The sequence below is a fragment of the Anomalospiza imberbis genome, chromosome 3 (assembly GCF_031753505.1).
Source record: "Anomalospiza imberbis isolate Cuckoo-Finch-1a 21T00152 chromosome 3, ASM3175350v1, whole genome shotgun sequence".
In the NCBI taxonomy this organism is placed as follows: domain Eukaryota; kingdom Metazoa; phylum Chordata; class Aves; order Passeriformes; family Viduidae; genus Anomalospiza; species Anomalospiza imberbis.
The window spans coordinates 87,645,431-87,672,814 of record NC_089683.1 but is presented as its reverse complement, the minus strand read 5'-3'; the positions used below and the strand labels follow the sequence as shown (position 1 = coordinate 87,672,814).

The window sequence follows — 27,384 nt, the reverse complement described above, 5'->3', positions numbered from 1 at the left end:
TAATTTTGTAGGTTCTTTTTCTCTGAGCCTGTTCTGTAGGGTATCATATTTTGTGCAGCTATCATCTTTTGTGAAGATAGTACTTTGTTAGGAGTTAATACTTTGAATATAATAAACCATACTGAATAAATTTTAAATTGGGTGAACTGTGAGAGTGAAACGAGTGTATTATCTTTCAGACAGAGCACAGCCTTGACTTAGAATAGTGTTCCTAAGAAGTCACAGGCAGAAAGCTCTGGCTAGGTCTTGTGACATTTCTGGTAAGAATGGTCTGAGTTTTCACAGTAATCTGTTAATATATGGTATTTTAGGATTACAAACAAGTTGCAACTGTAGCTTTATCATACTGCTTAAAATCTCCTTGTTATCTCAGCATTTGTGCACTCAGAATACTCAAAGGCTACACTCATGCAAACTTCATGCATTGGAATGTCTAAATTTACTGCAAATGGGAATATAGCACTAAGGTGTTGCTGCTCATTGCTTCTGTAATCCGTGTAGAGTGCTTATTATCTGTTATTTTTAAGATAATTTATGCCGGTTCAAAGTAGATAGAAATAATTTTTAATTGAAAAGGATTGTGTTAAGAACATCAGTAGAACTTATATTTTTCTTAGAAAAAATAATTGGGGTTTTTTTCTTAGAAAATCTACAAATGGTTGAATTCACTTTGTGGATTTTGATGGAATGAAATTGATTTCCTGTTTAGGCTAGAATAACCACTGGTGGTGTTCCTTTGCAAAACTGGGATGGCTTTAGAACCAGTTCAGAAACAATTTTTGTCAAGCTTAGTGCTGCCACAAGAAATCTGTGAAACCACACATCTGTTGCACATGGATTTAAACTAATTTAAAATCACTAGGTTAAATTTTAAATACTTTACCAGTGACTCAACTTTTATTCTAACACAAGTCTGAGATGTTTAACTGAGACAATTTGCCCAAATTCAAGGAACTGTTTTCCATTAGGGAAGGCTGGTTCCCAAAGAAACCACTCCCTCCTGAAGCCACATGGCAGTTTGTCCAACAGGCCATGTCAGCTGGCTGGCAGTGGTGATGTGATAGGTGGTGTATTGACTGCTCATGTTTCTGAGCAGAACTGAGAAGAAGGGGGATATATAAAGCTAGTACCATTAAGCGTGACACTTCAGGATAAGCATCCATGTGGGTTTTTTGAATTTTTGATGAGTTAAAATGGTTAGCATGCTGCCCCTTTGCCACCTGTGCCCAGTAAAACAGCATCACTGGTTTTATTTGCAATGAGGACGAACTTCAGAGGGCTGAATGAGCTAATGTTTCAAGTAAGGTTTTGTTTAAAGTTGGATAGCCCTTATTCTAGCAACTTTACCTTGCATTTGCTCTGTTAAGGCCTTGCACTGAACAAATTTTAATGGTTTTGACTGTCTTGTGTTTGTAGGCTTGCTAGGAACATAATGCAGAACAAAAGAAATGAGAGTAAATGTTACAGTTGCAGAAGAACTGTACTTGTGCTTTGATCTTCATGTGGTATAAATACTTTGTACTTGTCACTCTGTTGCTCTCTGAAAAGGTTACTTTTATGGAATCTCAATAGCAATTGTGTGGCCTAACTTTAAAAATGTTTCAGGAATTTTAGCACTCCCAGAGGTGAATGGAAACTTGTAATACTTGGACTTTTCTGCCATTGCTCTGGAGTTTCTACCTAGGAATATTAACTCTGAATATCCACCTAGTGATTGCTCAACCCTGTAGCTTTTCATTCAAGTACATGTGTATCACATTTCAATATTTTTCTTCTTGTTCTATGTGTAAAGCTTTAATATAAGTTCCCAATGTTTTCTGTTAACTCTTACTGCTTTCCTGGGCTTGGATCTAGCACGGAGAAGCAAATTATTCTCTTCTATTACTGTTAGATTTCTGACAGTGGTGTGAGCATATAAAATCCCTCAACTCTTCTTGGATTTCTGAAAAACAATGATAATTATTTTAGGGAAGTGCTGACCTACTCTTTTAATAAAGAACTTGTCTTGTATTCCACTTTACCATTTTCAGAATCATGGTTCTTATTGCTCTTGCTTCACAATCATATAACATCCTTGTGGAGAGTACAGCAATTACTTACCTGGAAAAGTAATATTAGAAAAGTGTGTATTTTTAGCTGCCTTTTGATGTGATGTAGCAGCTGGAAACAAGGAGAGACAGTATGTGGTGATCTGACAGCACTGCCAACCACAACTTGAGACCAAAATGTGGGGAAACCATTTCATAGGCTTGATTATACCCATTGTGCCTGGCACTTCAGTGATCCAGATACTGTGGCTTTGCTCTTGGTTGTCAAAAGGTTTATTTCACATTCCTCCCCATGACTGTACTTGAATGTTGTTAATGTATAGAAAACGCAAGTTCTGTGAAGCTTTTTGTTTGCGTTAATATGCATTAAAAATATATAAAGAGCAGGCAGTTATGCAGGCACATTTCAGCAATAAATATTAAAATATCCCTTTGATCTCCATGATTAACAATAAATGTCTAAATGTAAAGGTAGTCTAACTATTAACAAAATTTCTGCTTTTCCCTTTGTAGTAAACATGTCCACAAGTCAAAGAAGGAATCTAGCAAGTTCATGTTGAGGTATACTCTCAAGACAAGACACAGTGACTCATTTGCTTTTCTGGGTAAGAAAGGTATCTTTATTCTCTTGAGTGTGACAAAAAGTACTTAACCTTTTAAGTTTAACTTCTGAAAAGTACAGTCTGTCAAGCCAGTATGCTGGGGGGTTGTGGGTGGAGTGTTTTGTTGGTTTTTATTTTTATTTGTTCTTGAAGCTTTCTGGGCATATGAAGAGAACTTTCCACCTGTCTAACAGTCTTAAGACATTTTAGACTAGTAGTGCAAAGGAAGAGCAATAAAGAGCAATTTCAGAATAAAAGACACCACTGAATAGCATGTGATTGTTTGGATAGAAAAGTAATTCCAATTCATTGTCACAAAATGTGTACATTTTCTCACCTGACTAGCCAAGGGAATGGAGTTTATATAGTATCTCATTCTTTTCTCTTCCCGAAAATTTTAAACATCTCTCTGACTAGGAAGAGATTAAAAAACTTAAAACTTGAGACGAAAGCGTAGAAGTCAACTTTATATATATTTTGTTGACAAGCTGGCAGCCAGCAGACACGTACTCCTTCATGGTCAGCATGGGTATTCTGAGACACCACAAACAGCTATGATCATTGCAATGACATGATACATATTGGGGGATTCCTGCAAATTTGTGTCTGGTCTGGCTTTAGTAGTTCTCCTGCTCCTAGAATTTCCCCAGCTTGATCCAGACAACTCCAGAAAGAAAAACAATTTAAGGATTTTTTATTTTATTCAGGAAGACATTCTTTGCTCATTTGTTTACAGTCTTTATGTATACATGGAACTGTGTAGCATCTTCTATGTGTAACATTGCTCTTCAAGTGTCTGCCTCCTTAACCATGTCAGTGTTGTGCAAATTGTCCTTTAGCATTGTGTTGTAGGTAACTTGTGCCAGTAACCTTCAGAGGCTGGAGGCCTGATTCTCCCCTTTTCCCCAGCTCCCTCATCCACACTCAATTCTTAAGTTAGGTACCTGGCTTGCTGGGTTTGCTGGATGATCTGATGACAGAGTGAGATAGAAAGCTTTTGTTTTTTGTTCCTATCACAGTCAGGTGTTACACATTCATTCTCTTTCATATTTCTCATGTAAGCTATGCCTCTGACCCTTCTCCAGTCTCAGTGGATTCTGCTATAAAGTCGTAGGCTTACAACTATACTCCTGTTATAAGGACTTGTAGGTTGGATCACCAGAGCATTGCCTACTTGTTTATCATCCATTTTATGTCATGAGCCCCAGTGCATTTAGTCACTGCTTCAGATTCCTTTCCAGTTATGAACAGAAAAGAAGTGCAGCAACAGAGGAGTGTTGCTGCAAAATAATATGTTTCCAAATAACAGATCAGTTTCCATAAAGAGTTAAATTAGATAAGATGATGTGTTTTAGTCTTTTAAGTTTATCACTTCTCTCAGAACTGAATTAGATCTAATTTAGTTTGGCATTGCCTGACTTTTTTTAGTACAGAATTAGCCTGTTTCTCTCTTTCCTAGGGCAGTCCTATAATTTTGGCAGTCTTGTTCCAATTATCAAACTCAGTTTCTAAAGATGTAGTTTCAGAATACACACTGCTAGTGTTTTTATCTTTTTACAGTATCTTCATGATTCATTGTCATCGTATTTCTGCTGTGGAGCTGCTTTCTTTTTAAGTGTTTTTACTAAATATAGGAAAGCTCCTTGGGCTCTTTCATTCTTTTATATCTTAAGTAATAAAGCCAACCACTGGTTGGTGGGTTTTTTCAGCTGTTTCATATGGCTTACATTAATGTATCAGAGACTTTCTAATTCTAAAATTGTCTTTTGGTGATTGTCTCATCTAATAAGGATGAATGCTTTTTTCCCCCCTAAATTTCTATTTTTGTGCTAATTCTTTTAAGCTTACAAAGCTATATCTTGGAATTTATGTGGTGTGCAGCTGGAGCTTTTGTTTTACATGATATATCTGGACATTTGCAGTGCATTTGTTGGATTTTACTAACAGCTCTCCTAGTTTGGAGTGACCTGAACAGTTCTTATTCAGGATTTGTTTTACTGCTGCTTATTGGAAGCTTATCAGAGAGTCATACCTAACATGACTTAAAAATTCTTTCTTAAATGAAGAATTTTAGACTATGTATTTCCTATTCATCAAATAGAACTATGCAGACCTACCTACGTGCCTACAGAAAAATAGGAGGGCCTACTTGTAAATGAAATGTTTGTAATTTCCTAAGCACTTTCTTTGTGGTGATTTTCTAAATACTCATTTAGAAAATATTCAAAAATATAAATATTTTCTAAATGTCGAAATGGTGTGATGCATCTTGCTTCCACATAACCCTACAAAGACTAGGGCACTTTTTAAAATGTATTGCATTCAATTAATAATAGTCATCTAGGTCTGTAACTTAATTGATAACTGAAGATGTATCCTCATGTTTTAAAACTATATTTTTATTTTACTATTTCTTCTCCTCTTGATTTAGATAACATAATCCATGGATAAAGTGGGAAAGATGTGGAACAATTTCAAATACAGGTGCCAGAATCTCTTTAGTCATGAGGGTGGAAGCCAGAATGAGAGTATAGTTGTGAACTCCAATAATTGCTCATCTGGTAAAGAGAAAGCCATCCAGATAACTAACTTGACTCAACAACAGCCCAGCAGCCCTTTGAGAGAAAACATTGCTTTGCAATTAGGCTTAAGTCCTTCAAAGAATTCAGCAAGGCGGAACCAAAACTGTGTCACAGAAATTCCTCAGATTGTTGAAATAAGCATTGAGAAAGAGAATGACTCATGTGTCACCACAGAAGCCAGGCTTGCTCGAAGGGACTCTTATTCTCGGCATGCTCCTTGGGGTGGGAAGAAGAAGCATTCCTGCTCTACCAAAACACAGAGCTCGTTGGATACTGAAAAAAGATTTGGTAGAACACAAAGTGGTTTGCAGAGGAGGGAGAGAAGGTACGGGGTGAGCTCAGTCCGTGACATGGACGCAGCATCCAGCAGGACAGTAGGTAGCCGTTCTCTGCGACAGCGTCTCCAAGATACTGTTGGGCTGTGTTTTCCCATGAGAACTTACAGCAAACAGTCCAAACCTCTGTTTTCTAACAAAAGAAAGATCCATCTCTCTGAACTAATGCTTGATAAATGCCCTTTTCCTGCAGGCTCAGATCTGGCCCAGAAGTGGCATCTGATTAAACAACACACAGCACCTGTGAGCCCTCATTCAACTTTCTTTGACACATTTGATCCTTCCTTGGTTTCCACAGAAGATGAAGAAGACCGGCTCAGAGAGAGACGTAGGCTTAGTATTGAAGAAGGGGTTGATCCCCCTCCCAATGCCCAAATACACACTTTTGAAGCTACAGCACAGGTAAATCCATTGTATAAACTGGGACCAAAGTTAGCCCCTGGTATGACTGAGCTGACCGGGGACAAAACCATAACACCTCCAGGGCACTGTGACTCCGAAGAGGACACAACAACGCTTTGCCTGCAGTCGCGCCGGCAGAAGCAGCGTCAGATGTCAGGAGAGAGCCATGGCCATATCAACAGGCAGGGGGCTTGGAAAGTGCATACTCAGATCGATTACATTCACTGCCTCGTGCCAGACTTGCTCCAGATCACAGGTAACCCGTGTTACTGGGGCGTCATGGACCGCTATGAAGCAGAAGCACTTCTGGAAGGTAAACCCGAAGGCACTTTTTTGCTCAGGGATTCTGCGCAGGAGGACTACCTCTTCTCTGTGAGCTTCCGCCGCTACAACCGCTCCCTGCACGCACGCATTGAGCAGTGGAACCACAACTTCAGCTTTGATGCCCACGACCCCTGTGTGTTCCACTCCTCCACTATTACGGGGCTTCTGGAACACTACAAAGACCCCAGCTCTTGCATGTTCTTTGAGCCATTGCTTACTGTATCTCTGAACAGGACCTTCCCCTTTAGTCTGCAGTATATCTGCCGGGCAGTAATCTGCAGGTGCACTACATACGATGGAATTGATGACCTTCCTTTACCCTCAATGTTGCAAGACTTTCTAAAGGAGTATCACTATAAACAAAAAGTTAGGGTGCGATGGCTGGAGCGGGAACCTATAAAAACAAAGTAAATGGAAATCAGAATAAGTTTCTGGAACATGCTTTTTTTTTGTGTATTACAGTTTAACTGCAGCAAGCGCACCGATGACGTCTAGCTTTTCTGCAATACCCTATTTAAGCTGTGTGTTAGTATCCTGTCAGATGCTGCCTGCTGTTAATCAAACTAAGTTGCGATGCCTCTTGGAAACAATAAGCAGACACAATTCTGCATGTTTTTCCTTAAGGCCTAATGAAATATTTTTGCTAATTTCTAAATATTTTGTTTCCCTTTTGTAGCTGTAGTAATTGGATGAAGAAACTATGAGGCATTTCCATGGGGCATTCATGTAATGCTGTTAAAGAAAGGCTTTATTGGAGGGGCATTTTTGCTAATATTTGAAGTATTTTTTAAAATTTCTCTTCTTGAAAGCTTTCCTCAACTCAAAATAATAATTTAGCTCAAAAATAAGTTTCCAAATACTAGTGAATATTTTCTTGTAATGAAGAGCAGTTCATTAGAAGCAGTCCATTAAGAGTTAATGGTGCTTTGATGCTAACAGATGAATCATGCTTTTCACAGTGTATAAGGTTTCCTATTCATTAAGACTTGAATATGCCTGCTCAGTACTGTAATTCTGTTACAAACACTTGGAGATTTAAGTGGCATTGTTAGCAAATGTAATACTGTCTCAGACAGTTAAAAATGCCTTCCAGTATGAGTTGCTGCTTCTGTGGCAGGACACAGAATAATATTATTGCTGTGAAACAGAAGGTTGTGGGTTTTTTCCAAAACAGATTTTGGTGGCCTGACTGCTAGTAACTTACAATGCAAGGTAATAGTGACAAGAAAAAATGCTTAATTATTTAAAGTCATCTGATATTTTTATGGAGAACATGATAAGTGGATGAATTATTATAATCAGAGTACAAAATCTGACATATCTGAAGCAAATGTCAGGTTTCAAAGGTACTGGTACACTTTATTTGTAAATATCTTTCCATCTGCACTTTTAAAAATGTTTTAAAGTAATATGCACTGATGATAGTTTCAACAGATTACTTAGCAACAAGATTCTAACTTCTGTTTGCTTATTTACGTGGAGATGGAACTTAAAAGTAGTTCTATCTTAGAAATTCTGCACTAAAATTTTGTTGGAATGCTCTGACCCCTGTTTAATGTTTTGCACCAATTCTGAGTGCTCCCTAGTTTCTTTACCAGCTGCTACAGTATTTTATTTCTTACTTCTCTAAGGCAGTGACCTGTGCGAGGCAGGAAACATTTTGGCTGCAAGTACAATAAACATTATTCTTGTATGCTACACTAACCCTTCTATTGATGTATTTTTCTGCTTGCTGTGCCTTGTTCTGGCTTTTTGTGCTAATAAAGTACAGTATGTTCAGTGTTATACTTGTATATCTGCTCTGTTTTTATATATTCATGTAACTTGTAGCAGTTAAATGAATTTTTAATAGGCTTTTCTTAGTATTTAGGATAGGTAATGAACAAGTACTGTGCAGTTGAGTATTAGTTGGTCAGCACACCTTATTCCTGGTTTTTGTTAAAGCAACTTGACAGTGTACACCATTGAATAACGTTTCTGTAGTCACTGCAAGGTAGTGGACTTGTCTGCAGGCATAGAGCATTTACAGGTTTTTGTAATGCAAAGGATAAATGTTAAGCAAAAAGTGTTCTAAAACATTATTGATTCCCTGCAATGGTTGCTGAAAGTGTTTCAGCTTGTTGTATAAGTAACTGCTAAGGTTAATATTTTGATACTCCCCACTGAGGAACGCTTATTCCTGCAAATTGACAGTACAACAGCGGCATTTGTTCACTTTTAGGCTATTTTGATAAATAGATGTACACACAAGCTGGCCAAATGCCCTGATTTTACCAAAGAATACTGTCAATTTATGTTGGGGTATTTTTTTAGTTAAAAAAAAACAAACTCAAGAGTGGAGAGGTGCAATTATTGTTCTATCAAATATTTATCCCAAGCTATGATAAACCAAAGTATTTGACAACTTCATCTGAACCTAAGTAATGTATACATTTATGTTGTAGAGCCTAAAGCTTTTACATCAGTGGTGTTGTCATTATTCCTGAACTCACAATGCACCTGAAGAGGAGTGATTTAAATAATTTTGTAATGACTGGAACAGCACTACATAAAAGTTCGTACTGTGAGGGTTTAATCTGAAGCACCCAGAAAGCACTTTAAAACATGTGTTTATATGCTTGTGTAACGTTTGTGATCCCGTTATGCATTCTTTGTAGTAGATTATCTTCTTTCATGTGTTAAAAGACTTCAACTGTTAAAATGGAACTTTGTTTAGAATATGTAAATACTAAGTTTATGTAATTATGTGTACAGTTGTGCTCTTGGTCTCTTAAGTTTTGAATTGTGTATGTGTCATTAGATATGCAACTCTTGGTTTAAAATCTACTCTAAGCATAAAAAGAGGAAAAAGTCACCAGCATGAAATTGCACCTAAGTGTACCTTCACTGTGTCGTTCTCACTGTTCCCTCAGTCAGATCTGAATGCCAGATGAGTTTACTTAAATGCTTGCTTTCAATATTAGTGTCATACAGTCAGCCTGCAACCAAGCTTTGCCCCTGTGTAGGGACCTGTTTTTCATTTACACTCATTGCAGTTGCTTGTCATGAACTAGCTGTGACATTGCCGATGTGGTCAGGAATACACATTCATCTAATTTTTAATCATGTGGTGGAATCTTTGGGAAAAAAAAATAAAAGCCCCAAACCCTTATATCAGAAAGTTTGCTCTTGCTTTTGTATAAATAATCTTTATGGAGAGATTTGCTCCCCTAAAACACAAAAAAGGAATGATCTATTTCTCTACAACTCTTTTAAAGCTCTGCTTCACTGAAATATACAGAATAATTTGCTAGTGCGGTTATGCTAAAATGAAATACTTTTTAAATTTTGGTGGACTTGAGTGTTGCCTATTCCAGTTGCAGCGTATTGCTTAATGAATGCATTTTCAGTTCTAAAGGCATTAAAATGCTAGTAGGTAGAGAATGCAAATAGTTGATTTGTCATTTTTGTTTCTCATTCTGGTTTCATTTAGGAAACCTTAAACATCTTAAAAAGGTGCACAAACCACAGCTTCATTTATTTTTAACAGTAGGATTCAGTGTAAAAAGGTACACTTGTATTATTCCAATCTAATTTGGTTACATGACAGATGAGTTTTTGAGCCTCAGTCTTGTCAAGAGGTTTTTTGAGGTGATTCTTGTTTCAGCAGAAAGAGCTATAGAAAGTGCTTGCTCTGTAGGAAGGTTTTGTGAGGAATCTTACCAAAGGTATTTTATTTTCCTATGGAATTGGAGAAAGGAAAATATACTATATTTTGAGTATCCAGGAAGGGTTTACGAGTTTAGAATCTCTTACCAGTTTTTATCAGGTCTGTGGTGTTTATCAGTTTTAAATGCATAACTCTTGAAAATACTTGTAAGGCAAGTACACTTGTCCAGATAATTTACTTGTCAGAATGGAACTTGTGAAGAAAATAAGTTACTAATTAATGTTTTGCACTTATGTACTTTTAAATTTTATTCGCATTTGAAGAATTGCTGCTAACAAAATAAGTCCTTAAATCAGAAGCATAGAGTTGTGAAAAGATGTGTCTGTTTATCTGTAGTGTTTGACAATATGAAGTCAAGCCTTACAGATGTCACTCAAATCCTTAAGTCCCTATTTATCTTTAAGGTTCGGCACTACTTAGAAACAAGCAAAGGTTCTAAATTTCTGTAGTAAAAAAACCTGTTTACTCCAGTCTCCATGTGCAAGCCAAAATATTTGCAGAATGCTTTAAAGTTTTTCTCTGCTGCAGAATTGCATGTAAGACAGAAGTTGTCATTGTCAGAAGTTGCTGAGTGCCAGAGAGATATATCTGCAGGCATCATGGTTACTTTTTTTTCCAAAGTTATCTAGAAAGACAGTATTTAATGGAAAAATATGAACTGAATCTTAGTTGATGCTTTTCTAAAATAGCATTTCTCCATTTAAGACATTTAAAACTCATATTTAAAATTATGAAAGCACTTTTTGAGCCTCATTTTCTGAAAGTTTTGTTGTGAAGTGAGCATATGTGTGCCAGACCTTAGTCTGCAAGTATCTGACACGTGTATATTTGTATGTTGATAAGATGCCTCCAAGCATGTTTACATTCATGGTCTTTTTTGAAGCTACTGAAGTACACCAATATGGTGAGCATTAATATATTGGAATTCTCAAAATTCTGTCTGTGTATGGCATGCTTTGCAGTTAAAAGGACTATTTTATGTGTATCTTCACCTGCACTTACATATTATGACCAGTTGATTGTTGTGTTTTTTCCTGCTGTTGTCACACTTACCTAAACAGTTGTTTCTGGAGTGTGACCAAAGGAGATTTTTCATACCTGTTTATTTTTAAGTAGAAATCAAATCAGTTGGCTTTTAAAGTATTAATTCCTATGGAGTGTGGTGTAACACTGCTAATTACTCTTTTCCTTTTTGCAGTATTGATGTACAGAGAATCATTTAGCTTGACCATGAGTTGCATCTGCTGAATGTAGATGACTTTAAATGTCTGAATTTTAAGCATTTTTTTAAAATTGAAAATGCTTCTGGTGAGGGCTTTGAAAAGAAAAAGGTTTGATGTTTTTATGTCAAAATACATAAAGTGAATGTTTTGCAATGAGATAAGAATCTTTTGAAGATGCTTTTTAGACATTTTCCTCTGTCACTGTCTTAAATCAAGACTCTTTAAAAAAGAAAAATCAAAACCCAAACAGTCTCTTGGTGACTTAAATCTTACAATCTTTTGAAAACTGAAAAAAAATCTGGTGCTTTTACTTAATTTGCTTGCATATTGCCAGACTGATTTAAAAATAGTTGTTTCAAGAAGCAAATTAAATCTGTTTTTTCAATGAAGCATTGCTATTTGTGATTTTATAAAATATTCCGTTTACAAAAATTGTCTATCAACAGGATGTTAACCTGATACTGTATTTGTTGTTATCAGGGTAACTATTGTGTGTATGCTTTTCAAGCTGAGTAAGTGTTCACTTTGTAAATTTGCATTAAGGCTACAGCTGTTACCAGCGAGGTTCCCTAGGGCCAGCACAATGAGTTTATGAGCTGAAGCTCCTGGTGCTTGACCCCTTTTTGTCTACAGTAGTAAAAAAAGTGTGTAAGTCTGCGCAGTACAACTCGTGTTACAAATTTCCATGTTAAGCACACAGCTATGCTGCCAAGCAGAAACATATCTGAACTTGCTTGTCTGGAGTAAAGCAACCTCTGTGACTTCTCAGCAGGAGATGTAACTTGGTGGCACATTGGCAAAGAGGAAGTAGAACTAGGTTTTGCTCTTCCCTGAGCAGCTGTTAAACTGAACACAGCATGTGCTTCCTGTGCAGTAGGGTATCTGAACTCCTCAGAGCCCTGAGAATTTTAATAGCATTCAGAAGATACAGAAGCACTTGGCTGCTTTGCCACTTCTTGCTTTCATACTTGTAGTTTTGCAAAAGCTTGAAGAGATATATTTATTAAAATTGAATCTATGTAGTCACCGACTGTATAAGCACTGCTTTGTATTATCTTTACAGAGATATCAAATTCCTACACAATTATATTTAAACTGTTTTGGGAAAATGAATAATGACACTGTGGGCACAAATTAATTCAGATTGCACTATAAACTTTCTTACCAGAAGCCTTCATTCTTACAAAAAACTATGCGATCCCTACACAGAAACTGTAGCTTTGGTGGTGCGCTCTTTGGTAGATGTCCAAAAAAGTGGCATCCAGACGGTCCCTGGACCTTTTCTGACATTCCAGTTGAAGGGGCCTGGCAGGCCCATGGGGCACTCGAGGAGTTGGCTGGCAAGCACGCCATGCCGAGCATCACCTGTTGCCAGCATCTTGTATAACTCTGCTGGTTTAGGTCTCCCCAGCTTAGATCTTCTTTAACTCACTGGAGCTTAAATGTTTCTCCACCCTGCCTAATTTGCCTTTGTTATTTGGTTGCCAAACTGTCTTGCATCTTAATAGAGTAAGAAAATAATGTGATTTATGGCTACCCAATTAGTGTATTAAGTAACAGACAGCTCTGTCTTAATAAATGGGGTATAAACTGCCATATTGTTTTATTTTTATATTGGTTTGGGAGCAAAAAGTTGTGGGTTTAATGAGTTTATTTTAAGTCCATGCTGTAAATGCTTAGTTTTACAAATATTTAATTGCATATGTCAAGAACAATAAGTAATCAGTAACTCATGTTAAGAGTTCTTTTCTGTTTCATCTAAAATACTTGAGTGAAGAGATACACAGTTGTTATCTTCAGAAGTTTTGTCAGTCTCTGAAATTCATCAATTAGTTTAGCGAATTTTCACTTAAATCACTTAAAGTGTTTGTCTCTCCAGCTGTGGGCTAAGGACTTGTTTATGTGACAGAGACGGGTCTTCTAGAGCACAGCCCCCATGAACACAAACTCAGGAACAGATGTAGATGTCATCCTGTAAACTGAGAGTGTTTCTCCTCTGTGCCTGATGGGAGCTGCTCCGAAAGCAAATTAATGCAAACCCTATAGCCAATTATGAAAACTGAGCAAAATGCTGCTGGTGAGCAGTTATAGCTGGGCACAGCAACAACCATGTGACAAGCTGAACAAGTGTCGTGGGCTGCTCTGTGGAACTATTTTGGGCTTCTTAATTTGTTAATTATGTATTTTCTAGACCACTACTCCTAAAAATACATTTAGTCTAGGCTTCATTGGAGTATTTATAGCTCATCACTGGTGAACTAACAGAAGACTGAAACCCTGAAAACAAACCATGTGGTTTTGGCTGTTTTATATAATAAGAGATTGCCCTTGTAGTTTTAGCTTCATTGGTACATGGAGAAGCCTATGTGTCTTAAACTCACCTGAAATAAATCCGTAATTGATTAAGAAATTAAAGTTATGGAAATTGATTTGCCTGTTGTAGTGGTGCATTTGAAATATTAATCTCAAATTCTGTAAAAGTTATGGCAGATATCCTAATATTATATTAAGTATTTTATGTATTTAGCTAAGGAAAATACAGGCACAGTGATACTTCAAAAGGGTTTCAAAACACCACGTATTCTGAAGCTAAAGTTCCTAAAATCAGTATCTTCTGCATCACTTTCCTAGGGAAGGCAATTTTAGGAGTCTCTTAGAAAGCTGTCATGTTGTGACTTTGCAGGTATCTAGAAGAGAACATGTCAGTATATAGAATAGATGTAGGAGAGGCCCTGCGAAGAATGTCTGTTACACTAGCACAAGTAGTGCAGAGCAGAATCCGTTCTTACAGGGTTTTTCTTGGGTTTCTAAGGGTCCAGTAAGCATTTTTTTACCTGGATTGAATGCAAGAGTTCTAAGCACAGTAGAGATTGCTGCAACTAAACACAAAGGACCTGGACAAACAAATCCATAAGAAAGCTTTGTGTTGTAACTTCACCTCTGAAGCAGCTGGTGGTGTGAGGGACATTAGGGTGGTTTCACATCTGAGATTTCCAACATCTGATAGCTTTGGTGTGGATGAAATAATTTTGGCATGACCTGCTTAGAAGACTGTTTTCACTCCACTCTCCCATCAAATGTTGTAGGATATCTGGAAAGTCAAAGTTGTAAACCTTCACTGGGAGTTTCACAGCTTCTCCTAAAAAGTTACCAAATGAATAAAAAATGCTATTTACAGGGTTTCTGATCTTCAGAATAGCATTAGTTGTAGCTCTCATCTATTACTTTATTAGGAATACATAAATTCATCTTGATTTCAAGAGTGGGACAAAGACTTCACAAGACCACAAAGAACTGCTTGGAATCTGGCTGGACGTGGGGCAAGTGGGATGTGTTGCTGCTCAGGCTTCCCCTTCATGGAAAAAGGACGATGGTACTTGATTCATCTGTGAAACAGTTTGTGCTCCAGTGAGGAGCATCACGTGTGTGACACTCCCTTCAGCGAGTGGTAGAGCTGAGGTAGGTGTGTGTATCTGCACTTCATTGTTTTTGCTCAGGGATGGCTGACATGACCTACACAATATGCAGAGATGCAGTGGTGTGGCACTGAGTGCCAAATGCCCTTTATGGCTTAACCCAGCCTTTGTTAAGCCATACTTTGGGTTTTCCTATATAAAGTGGTATTTGCTCCTTAGAAGCTCTGTTGTGGAGACACTGGCTTTTGCCTCCTTGCTTTTGTAATTTTATTTTTTGTGTCCAATCTGATAAGGCTGATAAACCTGCAAGCACTGTGTGAGGAGAATTTCCTGGCGTGAGCCGAGGAATTGCTGAGATTGTTATCATTCTGTACTAGAGAAGCACCCTGTTTTACTTATATATCGTTTGTCTTCAGTTTCATTATGTGCCAAGAGGAAAAAAGACAGACTTTCCCTTCAAGTGGTTGCTTGTATAACCATTCATACTATGGGCATGTGGATGCCTTGATACTTCAGCTAAATACTTTTCTGCCCTAGAAGTTCTTGTGATGATGCTCTCCTTCCCTCCACCCCCAGCCTTGGCACACGCTGTGTACTCATGGTTGGAGGATGGTTTCATCCTTGTTCTTCAAACGTCCATTTGAGCCTGAGCTATCCAGCTTTTAAACTGCAGGTTTGCTTTCCTGACTTTGTGGGAATGGCTTTGCATGAAGGCCATGGCTTAAACTGTTCCAGATGTGGTGGAGTCCATGCTGACCATCAGATGAGTGCGGCAGTGTTTATGCTGTTCAGGAAAAAACCAGTGGGAAACATTCTGTTAGGAGGGTTTTAACTCCAGTGCTTGCAAGAAACAGCAACAACTTCTTTTTTTTTTTCTAAATTATTTTAGAAAATAATTTACTTAAAGGAGTCTTTATCTATATTCCCTACTTAAAGGAGTCTTTATCTATATTCTCTGTCACCTCAACTAGATTTTTTTTTCTTGTTTGTTTGTTTTGTTATACTGGAAGGTAAAGGAAAAGAAGGGGAAAAGTGCTTGTAAATAGTTCCAGCACAAACTTTGAAAGAGCTATTTCCAAGACTGGTATCTGTGTCACTTTAAGACCTCCTTAAATTCTCAGGTGTCTGATAATCTCTGGGTGGAATTTAAGACTGGCACTGGCTCCAGAGATGCAGTTGACCAGAGAGACATCGAGCACCATCCTGAAGCACTACTTGGCTGCAGCCCTCGGTGGATGCCTTGGAAGTCAGTTTCCAGCAGGTCATCACTTGCTGCATGCACTGTGTGCTTCACAGGCACTGGTGCCCTCCAGAGCTTGCCCTGAGTCCTGCTTTCTGGCAGTTTTAACTTCTTCACAAACATTCCATTTCTAATCCTTATGCTCCTCCCAAGACTGGTGCTACCTCATGAAGCAGCCTAAGATGGTCTGAGGCTCTGAATGTGGCTCAATCTTCCTTTGCTTCCTTGGGGATACCTATTGTAGGTGGAAAAAGACGGGGCTAGGCACAAGATTGATTCCCATTTCAGACTGGGCAGAGAATGGATCTAGTGGCCAACCTTGCTTTCCATGCAAGGAAACCTTGCTTTCCATGCATGTATTTAGAGAGTTTTTACTACCCTCCTTTAGCCAGAAGTCTTGGGGTGATAGGAGAGAATCTGGCTCTTGCCTGAGTAAGCCTACAGAGCAAATCCCTCCATCCTAATAGGGCCAGTTCTGGCATCCCCTTCATCGTGTACAAGGTAAGAGATTGTGCCCATCTGCCTTGGTTAATAGAACTGAGCTCTCCTCAGGCTGCCTTTTCCTGGAGTACAGAGATAATGTCTATACCCGTATGATGAGCAATTTGCACTCTGAGCAGTGAGCTGTCTTCAGCTTTGTGTAAAGAGAATTTCTGCAGTATAATTGCCCCCCTCAGGTTGATTCAAAGGGCTCCTCTTGGTTTTCTTAAAACACTGTCTAGTCTTACTATGTTCATTTTAACTTGACTCAGTAATAGCTTATAATTTGTTGTGGTACAGCAAGTTTTGCCAAAAATAACTAAGCGATTAACTAATCAGTAACAGTCAAGTAGACACCGATCAACACTGTTTCAGAGTTGCTCACAGTCTTTTAAATCACCATCTCCACTCAAACGTCTATTCATTGCCCTTAGTCATATTGTCCTCAGGGTTAAATCATGACTTTGCTTTTCTGTTGGGAGATACCCTAATTAACAGCAGCAATGAATGCTTAAGCCAAGTAATTAGATTCTCTCTTTCAAGTTTAGTCATCACTTCTCTGCAGGGACATGTTCTTCCCTTTCCTTCTGGCACACTGTTTGATGTCTGAGCTTCTTAGTAAAAAGTTGTTTGTGGCCATCTTTGCTGCTCAGCTTTTCTCCTCCATCCTGCAATGGTTAGAAACCTTATGGATTTAGAAACATTTCCTTTCATTCTCTTTCAATTTTCATCTCTATATGTTATTTTAAAACCTCTTTCCTTAGCGGGTATTTAAATTGGATTAGACATCTAGGAAAATCAGATGGCTGAGCCCATAGCAACCATTCTGCTGGCGGTCAAATTGATGACAAGGGTGAGCAGTGCATGCCCTTCTAGCTGTCCCTCCCTGCACTGCCTCTCTCTTGACAAAACTGCCTTTTGCACTTGCTTTACTGTTTTGCCTGAGTTTGGTTTGTGCTAATTACAGTTTTCCCCAAAACTATACATATCTGAATAATCTCATTTTATCTTGGAGATTGAGGAACCTTTTGGTTTTCTATTTGAACAGCATGAAATTTTTTGGGACCGCCTTCCACAATGTAAATCCAGGTCTCAGCTCTTTTATCTAAAGGCTGCACAACCAAAGAGCTGGTTGTTACACCACCTATAATGAAAGTGAGAAGATGAAAATATTAAATGTGGTTAAAATGCCACTCAGCAAAGCTTGGACTACTCTGGTGAACTGGGTAATGAAAGCAGCTACCTGGAAGTGTGGTTGCATCTTTACTAAGGAGTATGCTACTGTGAGCTTTCAGCAGAACAGTGTCCTGCTCCCCTCTCTACAAGGGACTGCAAAATACTGCACCTCATCATTTATTCAGATTCCAGGGATAGCAGGGTTGTCTACCAAGTGGAGTGTCTGTGGAAATGGATGTTGCTCATGTAAAAATGATGTTGTGACCTCTTGTGTAGTGAATATGTGCTTTAACAGACATATACTTTTTATGGTTAATTATCTGAAAAATTTCAAGCTTATTGAAGTTGTACTTTGGGAACATGTTTCTCTGTGCCAAGCTAATCTCTTTGCATGGATGAGGAAAAGATTAAAAGACTTTAGGCAAATGCCTTCACATAAAAGTTTTTGAGCTAATCAGTAAACATGCAAAAAAAGTTTAAAACTTTCTTACAATGTGTTTATGTACAGAATGACCTTCCAAGTTCTACAGCTTACTTAATTTGTGCATATGTATCTCTGTCATGTCTCCACCCAAACTTACTGTGCAGTTGTTGGTAGTATAGACATTAGGTAAAAGTTAGAGGATGTGCTTGGCATATGTGTGATGGGTTATAGAATCATAAAATAAGATTGAGTTGGAAATGCTGATTTGGAAGTGACCTGTCAGGATCATTGCATTCCAGCTCCTGTTTAGGTCAACAGATATTGGAACCCAGGTTAAAAATGACAGGGCTGGGATTCCTCCTGCATGAGATCGGGAGCTGGATCAGCACATCACCTACAATTTTCTGTAGGTGAGCTTGTAGATCTAGAAGTAAAGAATTTGAAGCTGCAGGTTTAAATCATTTATGTGTTTTGTCTTGATTAAATTGGTTTATTCTACAGTAATTAAATACTGTTGTGTGAGATGAGATATTAGAATGAGTTTACAATGGGGACTTAAGGGAAAGCCATGAGGGGCTGTTTTGATTTGTTGTGAGAACTTGAGTAGGTAGACTCAGAAACAGTGGACTGGGTTAGGCAGCATTGCCTATGTGGTGGAGGGCTGGGAAGCATTCATGGAATACCTTGTGGAATGCGGGAGCCCTAGCTCCCCACTCAGCAAGCCTGTGAAATTATTGCAGCTTTTGTGCTGTGCATTTGAATGTTGTTTGCACAGAAGCTGCAACATGGGGAAGGGTGGCCATAGATAGTGCAGGCTCACCTCTTTCCTCAAAATGCCCCACAGCATGGCCCTGGGGCCACAGCTGCTCTGCTGGACTCTCTGTAAGCCCAGGGTCTTCCAGGAACACAGCTGTGCTTTGTTCAGTGTTGGCATTAGGTCACTGCTCCAAATAAGAGATTTCTTATTTTGTATTTGTGGAAAGAAAGTTTGTATCTCCTTTATTCTTTGCTTTCTGCATCTGGCTTGGGATCCAGTGCTATTTGGTGGCATGTTACGTTGCCTGTGTGCTCACCCTCTGTTATATTATCACGCACTGTGAAGGCTGAGTCAGCTCGCTCTGTCCTCAGCAACCAGCCTGGGAGAGAGTGCCAGTATTCCCTGTTGCTTCCAGGTCTTCCATGCGTATTTACAGTCAAACTTTTTTAGGATAAGACCTGTGGTCATCCTGGAGCATGTTTGCCAAAAGCAGATCTACATGGCCATGGCAAAGGCCTCATGTGCAACTTGTGCTGTGGCAATATTGAGATGGCAAAGGTTCAGCCTGCTAACTTCCAGCGAGGGAAACCAGCTGCAGGGACGTCACAGGTAACTGTCCATTTTACAGATATCCCACTATTTGATGTATCAGGACACACCCCAAAGAGTTTTGATCACAATCCCAGAAATTGCTTGTGCAACAGAAAGGCTCTTCAACTTCTCAGAGATGATTAAGATGGGCTGTGTGAACACGGAGCATTGTAATTCATTTACATGTATTGTCACTTGAACGAGGTCCTGTATGTCTCTGTTCCTCGTGTGTATAATTGTGATTAAATAGGTAGACATATTTAAAAACTAACTTGGATTTTTTTTTGGTTTTTTGTTTGTTTGAAGCTGGCACAGAGACAAACTGTAAGTAATTCACTGCCTTTTCTTTCCTATCATGATTGTTGAAATTGAATAGACCAGACCTGCTGTTCTGATGATGATGCTTGGTCATTGGGATTTTTGGGTGGTTTTGGGCTTGTGGTTTTTTTTTTTTTTTTTTTTAGATTTGTTTTTAAATCTATTTAGTTAAGATTTCTGTAGCATTTACTTTGCCTGAAACTGTTGAATTGATACATAGTAGAAAACCTGATGAAGCGGTTCTTTTAATATTGCAATTAATATACATTATGATGTTAGCATTTTACACTGCAAACTGGGACATACCCACATTCCCATTCCTAATGGGACTACTCATTTTGGGGTGGAATCTCCTATTTATACCAATTTATTATGAGAAACAGTAATGTCCTTTAATGGCAACACCTGAAAGGTCTATCATGTGTGAAGAGACACATTAAAAGAGTACTGTAGTGTTCTGAGCTACAGAACATAAAGAAAAGTCTATTAACCAAAGAATTTTTCTGTTATGAGAGCTAGAGGTAATAGTCAGAATAGGCATCATATTTAAATTAAATTTTGTTTGTGATAATGAAGTCGGACTGATCTAATATTTGTTACTTCTAAGTACAAAAATCTCCAATAGTGTGTTTTTCAAATTTGAGAATTTTTAAAAAAATAAAAATTTAAAGCAATCTGCATTGTTTGCAGGCTTTTAAAGTGTCTCCTAAAGCTAGAGAGGCCTGAAAATACTGAATTCATCACATAAAAATTATATTCGTCTCCAGACTTGATACCTTAAAGACCAGAATCTGGCTGATGAAACTAAAAGATACTCTTAGAAAATTGCTGAATGCTTTGAAGTAGAAGAGAAAATATTCTGCAAAGTGTGGAGATAAGCAGAGATGCGGTGCTGGTGTAGGATTGTCATTGGCCCTCTTATGGTGGCTGTGTGAGCTAAATGCTGCCAACAGCTTTCTTCTGTTTTACTGAATTCAGAGATAACTCAAATCTGCAAACACCCAAGCTTCTTTGAGAAACTTTAACAGGCAGTGGGGACTGCTGAATGGGTGCAGACTTTATTGCTCCAGCAAAGTCAGTCTGTTACCACAACACTCTAGGGAACTTGCTTCCCCTTGGTGCCTTGGAACAAAAAACTCCAAATTTTCTTTGCTTGTTGGCTGTGTGATTCTAGCAGGGTAAAATCTGGACAAATTTGATAGGAGAAAAAGGCCCAGCTTGTACCTAACAGCTTTTTGGGTTGTTAGAAGAAGTAGTAAGCCCTCCAAAGAGATAATTTTACTATCAGAGGATACTGGCAAGCATCATATACATACAACTGTTATTTCAGGCTGTTCCTCCTTTCCACACTCAGTTTAAATGACTATTTAATACTGCTAAACCCCAAAATATTGGGGCAGTTACCCACTAGATGAGGAACAATGCAGCTTGGCTGGCCCAAGGACATCAGATGCAATTGTTCCTTGCTCTTAACCCTCTCCCTTGATACCTCCTCTGAAATGATAGTTCCATCTGATCCACAGAGTAGGTATGGGACATTTTTCTTCTCTGTGGTGTGTCTGTTGTAAGCCTCTGAGTGATCATCCTGCTGTGAAGGTTTCATGCCAGCCCCATCCAAGGAGTTCCCAGATGCATGTCAGGAATCAAGTCAAGCACAAGACTTTGCCTCACTTCTCTCACTGTCATGGGAGCCTTGAGGCACAGTTGCTGTCAAAGGTTCTCTTCACTTGATTTAGGAATTTACTTCAACGGTTATTTTTTTGCTGCTTCCCAACTTGTGTGCATTAATTTTATTCTTTAGAAAATTGTAATTCTATCAGTAAGTTTTGTTTCCCCTTTAAATTAGAAAGGAAGAGATAGATCACATCAAGTGTTGCTGAATGGACATTTAGCATGGGTATGACCATATCACAGGTCCATAGCCTGCCCTGACACTGAAGGTCTTAAAGTCACATCTATAACACAAATGATTCATGGCTGATGAATTCTGTATTACAGACTTTTAATATTGGAACCTGAATTTGTCAAATCCCATCATCTCCCTTTCAGTTAAACATGTACAGCTGTTGCAAACACTGCTGCATGCTGGTACCAAAAAATACCACATTTTTCTTCTACCGTTTGAATGGGAAATAATTTGTGGTTTCTTAGATGCCACTTTGAAGCAGCAATTTTTTATAGCAAGCTGACTGTAATAACTGTAATTGTACATTCAGTCCTGCTCCAGCTGTGCATCGGGCACCACGAGTCACTGTCCAAACCCATCCCTTAGGTTCAAACAGCTCTTATAGAGATGATTCTAAAATACTCCTGAGTATGTTCTGCTCCGTTATTGGGAAGTCCCATTATGGTCAGGCAGCTATGTTGTGGCCATTTTAGATGGTTTTCCTGGAGTTGGCATAGACATATCCTACATTGCAGGTTGCCAAATCACACCTGGGAGCAGAGGAGCAGGCTGTCCCCAGGGAGCAGTGGCCAGGCCAGGGATGGGCATATGTGGTGATCTCATCCCACAGCATAGCAGACAAAAGCATTTGGCTACTGTGTTTGTCACCAGTGTCATCCTGGTCCTTCTCCTGAGGGCACATGCTAGCCTGGGGAGCCTTTCCACCGCTGCTGCTCACCCCCTTGTGCCTCTTCGCTCTGCTTCTTGTTGCTGTCACTTCAGCATTTTTCCTAGTAGGTTAATTTACTATAAACATCAACCAAGAAATCCAGGAATTTGTCCACTTTGTCAGAAGAAGCTACAGTTTAAACACTCGTGTATTACATTTTTATAAATCATACAAGTCTCTATAAATTCCTTTCCATCTGCAAAACTCAGATCAGTTTATTAAATAGCTCACTTTTGCCTGGTGTAGCTGTAAAAAAAAAAGAAACTGAAGCAGAAAAGTGACATTCACTTCATCTTGCTGAGTGGCCTGTAAGAGAGCTGTGGGTAAGGAGTTTATTCACTTCCAGCTCTCTATGCAGCAGCTTTTGCCATGCTGTAAATAAAGTTCAAATACTTAAATATTTTTAAAATTCCTTTAAAACAATTATAATAAATGCGTTCCTATGTCATACATTTCCTGCCCACATAGCATATTTACATATTACGTGTAGCTGGAAGGTATAATTAGAGATCCCTGGTCAGGCACCTGACTCATAGCACCTTTAGCTTTCCATCATAAATAGACATGTTCAGCTGAGATCGCTCGTGATGTGATGCCTCAGCCTGTGCATAGAAGGCGCCCTCTGCTATGGATCTCTAGGGCAGATTTCAAAATCAGACTTCTTTTCCACAGCAAAAGGCCATTTGACTAATTCCCAGTAGATGTTTGCACAGGCTTTGGCCCTGAGCCTGGCCTTCAGCCTACTGCTGGTTTCATTAGGTGATGTGAAGATCACTTTCATGTCAAAGCAGCCATGAGACATCCTCTAAGTGAAGCGTGGTGAGACTCAGGGAATCTGTCTGTGTTAGCTTTGCTGGAGGCCAGCTGCTCATGCTGTGCTCTGAGAGGTGCTTGATGGCAAATCACTGGGTCTGTGTAAACCAGCTGGCCATACTGAGAAATCAGGCACTTGGGTCTGATTTCCTTAAGTGCTGAGGCATTCAGGAGGTGGGGAGAGACCTGTTTGAAGGTATCTCAAGGAGCTGGGTCTGCAAATGCACTCAGTAGTGCTATTACTGCCTGTAGCATGTATTTGAACTTGCAAATACAGGACTTTGTCCAAGAAATGTCAAATCTCCCTTGGGAAAATGGCTGAGGTGCTGTGTGGGTTATCTGATGCTTTGGGAGGTCCTTGACCGTATGTGTGTGAATTGTACCAACTGAGTAGGATGGTTTTCCAGTAGGATCAGACTTAGGAAAATCCACTGTGCAGCTATGAGCAATATCTAGAATAAGACTTTCCAATTTTTGTAATACCCTTAGCAGTAGCAGGTTACATGGACTATAGCATATAGGCACCCTGGATTCCCAGTTTCCTGGTAAGCCTGAGTGGATTTACTGCATAGGGGTTCAAGTCAGTACTGGACACACTCTGAAGTCCTGGGGAAACATGTAACAATAATTATACTAATATTTGAATATTAATATATTTCTCTGAGTGGGAAAAAGATATACTCAATATTCTCTAGGAAAAATGATAGTTGGCCTATAAGTCCACCTCTGCATCTGCGATGGTTAAAAAGCCAGTCCCATACACTTTCCTGAGTGCTGTGAAATTGTATAGTTCATCAGATCTGACTCAGTCTGTAAAGAAATGTTTACTGTAGACTCTCAAGAGATTATCAGCAGTCCTGGAAGGTTGCTGAGCTTGACGTCTCTCGATTGACAGAATGAATCCACATAGGATGCAGAGCAGGATGTGGTTTCTCAGGCAGAATAGCGACATTCTTGAAGGAGGCTACAGGCAGAGGGAATCTTAATGTTATTAAACACAGAAACATTTATCTGCTTATGTAACTCTTAGAAGGGAAGACGAACATGGTCATTCTGTGCAGTGCTCTGTTGAAACATCATAATAATTCAAGTTGTCCTTCAAACAGTAAAGTGGCAGCAAGTGTCACCTGGAAAAATTAAGTACTGGGGAGACTTTACACTCACAAATGGCTTGTCCATGTATCACAGTCTCCAAAGCTCCACATAGAAGTCAAGGGATTTCTCTGACATTAGAATCGTATTTGTTTGGTCTCAAATGATGGGTTTTTGCAGATTAGCAGTCTATCCAATGAATGATATAAGATTTTGTCTAGCAAAACCTGCTACCAACATTTAAAAATGTCTACCAAATCCTCTTCCCATTAAATCAGTCTTGTTAAAATTGTCTGTTCCAAACAGAACAATATTTTACTCCTCTTGGTTATGTGGTTTTCCTCCTCAGATTTCTGTGAAGCATGTGTTTCACAAAGTGTATCGAAGTTGTCTCGTGGGCAAAAACATGTAAACATCAGGCATGTAATTTTCTTGAAATCCCCTGCAAAATGGCTGGCCATGATGCCTTAATCATTCAGAGGTGTAAGAGGAAAAAAGGATTTTGCAGGCACTCCAAGCCTGGGTGTGTGGAAGAGCTGAGATGAGCCTTTGGCTCTGCAGTCACCCATTAGAAAGTCACCCAAATGCTTTTTGTGTTGCAGTTTCCTCATCTGGGAGGCAATTTCTGTGCAAAGGATCTGGGTTCTGCTAACAAAAAATATAACACAAGGTCCATGTGTGCCTGGGTTGGCCCATACTTATTTCAGCCATACCTGCTGCTGTGATGCATAATCCTGGTTCATGTTCTTGGGAAAGAGCATCCTGCAGCACTGTAGGTGGGAAGTTTCCCTCTTGCACTGGCTCCACATTGAGCACTTTCTTCTTAATGCACCAAGTGCACTTAAGGAGGACAAGCTCATTTCTTCTTTTCCTGATTGTTCATGGTGCATCATTAGGACAAACCAAAATTGTTTGTTAAGTGCCTTTTGCAGTCTGCATGGACACTTTGCCTTCTGCAGGAGGTATGCTTTGCTTCTCCCATGGAACAAAACCCCACAGACTCCCTCTGCTCTGCACCGTGCTTTAACCAGACCTGAAGTATGTATATAATAATACACAGATCTATATCTATCTACATATATATATGTGCTGAAGTCTATAATGTATATATAGATATAGAACTTCTATATATGTATATAAGTTCTGTGTTGGGATGGTGTACATATCCTCAGCAAAGAAGTTAACTTTTCCTTGTACTCTTCCTTTGTAGCCTGTCAAGTCTTTTGGTGAGAGGAATTATAATCCTTCTCCTAGCAGCACTTCATGAACTGAAATGATTCTCTAGGATGATGATGACATGCCAGTTCTCAGTATATGGACATGAGTCCTGAGTTCCCACACGGATACACAAAAGGACTGCATAGTGTGCTGAAGACTGGGGAGAAGATACCCTTGTGTGAAAGGTGGAACCTTTTTTTTCTAATGGCTGCTTGGAGTGTTTCCTCCATAGATCTTTTTCCTTGCCTTGTAACCATATCCTTGATGTGATGGGCTGTAAATCCTTGAAGGAATAGCATGGTCTAGGTGGAGGTTGATTGGCATTGTCCTTTTTCCATAAGCCAAGACTGAAGAATTACTGAAATGTTGCAACTATCAATCAGGTGAGTGCTTTCATTGTAAATCTGTAAATCCCCTTAACCCCTATTTGTAAGAGATAAATGGGAACCTGGAGCCCACCTACTCATGCCACTTCCATTCATGCCAGAAATACAACAGCAAATACTGATTCCTCCCTATTTAACGCAGGAGCAGTTATCTGCCCATGTTCAAACTGCATTTCCATGACATAAGAAAAATTTTCTGTATAATTAACTAATACAGTTAAAACACATCACTTTGAGCAGATAGATGTTCTTGTCTGTGCTTTTAACATGAATGTCCTTGATTTTGCAGCAAAGTCAGTGAGATGGCACCTGAGTGCAAGGGCTTGGGTTTGTGAAGGTTTGCAGAATGGTGGCCTATATTTATATTTCTTTCAGAAACTCTCTTTATACTGTACACAAATCTCATTCAGAAAGTGTTCCTGAGACAGCCTTCATTCAAGCCTTCATTATTAGGGGATGTCTACAATGCCATTGTCTATTTGATATTAATTCTTCCAGCTATGCATTTATGTATTGTAATTGCCCTGATTTATTTGGTCACAGTTTGTCTTCTGCAGTGTCCTCGTGCTGCTCAGCACTTGTGATGCTGATGTTGAACCTGGGCTGTGTGACAGGAGTGGCTGTCCTGTATCAGAAAAATATGGGAATATATGGAGATGTCAGGAGGGAATGCTGGTCTCTCCACTGACCCTTGGCTCTGTAACTTCGTCATCCAGCCATGGAGGACCTGTGCAGGCACAACTGGCCAAGGTAATGGATGAGCACAAGCTACAGCTCTGTAGGAGATAGGGACCTCTTGCCCACAGCAGGAACAGCAAGTAACTGCAGTTCTCAAAAGTCTTTATTGGGTCCTTAACCGTAGTATTTCCTTGCCCTGTAATCTGGCCAAATTTTGGTAGGTTTTAATAGGGATAAGCATGTTTCTACCACAAAGGTCACCTCTCTGCCAAATTTCAAAATTTCCTTTCTGAAGCTAGAGATCCTCATATAAAAGGTTGCCTGGATTTATTTAACATGTGCCAAGCAGTATATTTTTCCTTTAATAATATTCTTGGAAATGGCTGAACTGTTTTGACTAAAGCAGATGCTGAACTGTTTGAAATTAAATTCTCAGTGCTAAAGTTTGGCAAAGTAGAGTAACATGTCATTTTGTTGACACTGGGGAAGGCTGAGCACCATGGCAGCAGGGAGGGGAGGTGGCACTGCTGGTCAGCAAACCAAGGAAACCAACAAGTGCTGCTTTTAGGAAACTGCCAGCTTGAAGCCAGTGAGGAACATCCTTGGGCTCCTGCACTCTGAGTTTTGTATGTTCACCTTAAATGATGAACACAGCAACCCAGAGGCATCAGTGCTACATTCAGCTACCTTGAACTGCTTAAATATGTAATTTAAATTAGCCAGGCTCCTTTCTCCCCACCTGTGTTGCTCCTGGGTTTAACGCTGGATTTATATATGGAATCTATAGTTATGTATTGGAGTTTGGCCTGAAGTAATTTGTATTGACAACTTGGTACTCTTTTTCCACCTTGGAAGTCCATCTGCAGAACACCTCTGTGCCAGGCAAGAGTGTTCCCCATAGATGTTTCACCATATAGTTATATCTTTTGTGTTAAAGCCTTACGGAGCTGTGATG

The 27,384-nt window shown here is 39.1% G+C and overlaps 1 protein-coding gene and 1 long non-coding RNA gene across 4 annotated transcripts in view; both read left to right on the top strand.

The window, feature by feature from the left end:
* SOCS5 (suppressor of cytokine signaling 5) overlaps nucleotides 1–12,819 on the top strand; it is a 34,426-nt gene extending 21,607 nt beyond the window's left edge. For all 3 annotated transcript variants that reach the window (XM_068185547.1, XM_068185546.1, XM_068185548.1), the window contains exons 2-3: nucleotides 2,562–2,653; nucleotides 5,082–12,819. In XM_068185547.1, coding sequence (XP_068041648.1) covers nucleotides 5,094–6,704 — 1,611 coding nt within the window. In that variant the 5' untranslated portion in view covers nucleotides 2,562–2,653; nucleotides 5,082–5,093 and the 3' untranslated portion in view covers nucleotides 6,705–12,819. The remainder of the gene's footprint in view (nucleotides 1–2,561; nucleotides 2,654–5,081) is intronic.
* A 12,262-nt stretch (nucleotides 12,820–25,081) lies between these two features.
* On the top strand, nucleotides 25,082–26,374 carry LOC137471328 (uncharacterized). Its single transcript, XR_010997529.1, has 3 exons — nucleotides 25,082–25,185; nucleotides 25,358–25,748; nucleotides 26,295–26,374. It is a non-coding gene; the product is annotated as an uncharacterized lncRNA (long non-coding RNA).
* Nucleotides 26,375–27,384: the final 1,010 nt, after the last annotated feature.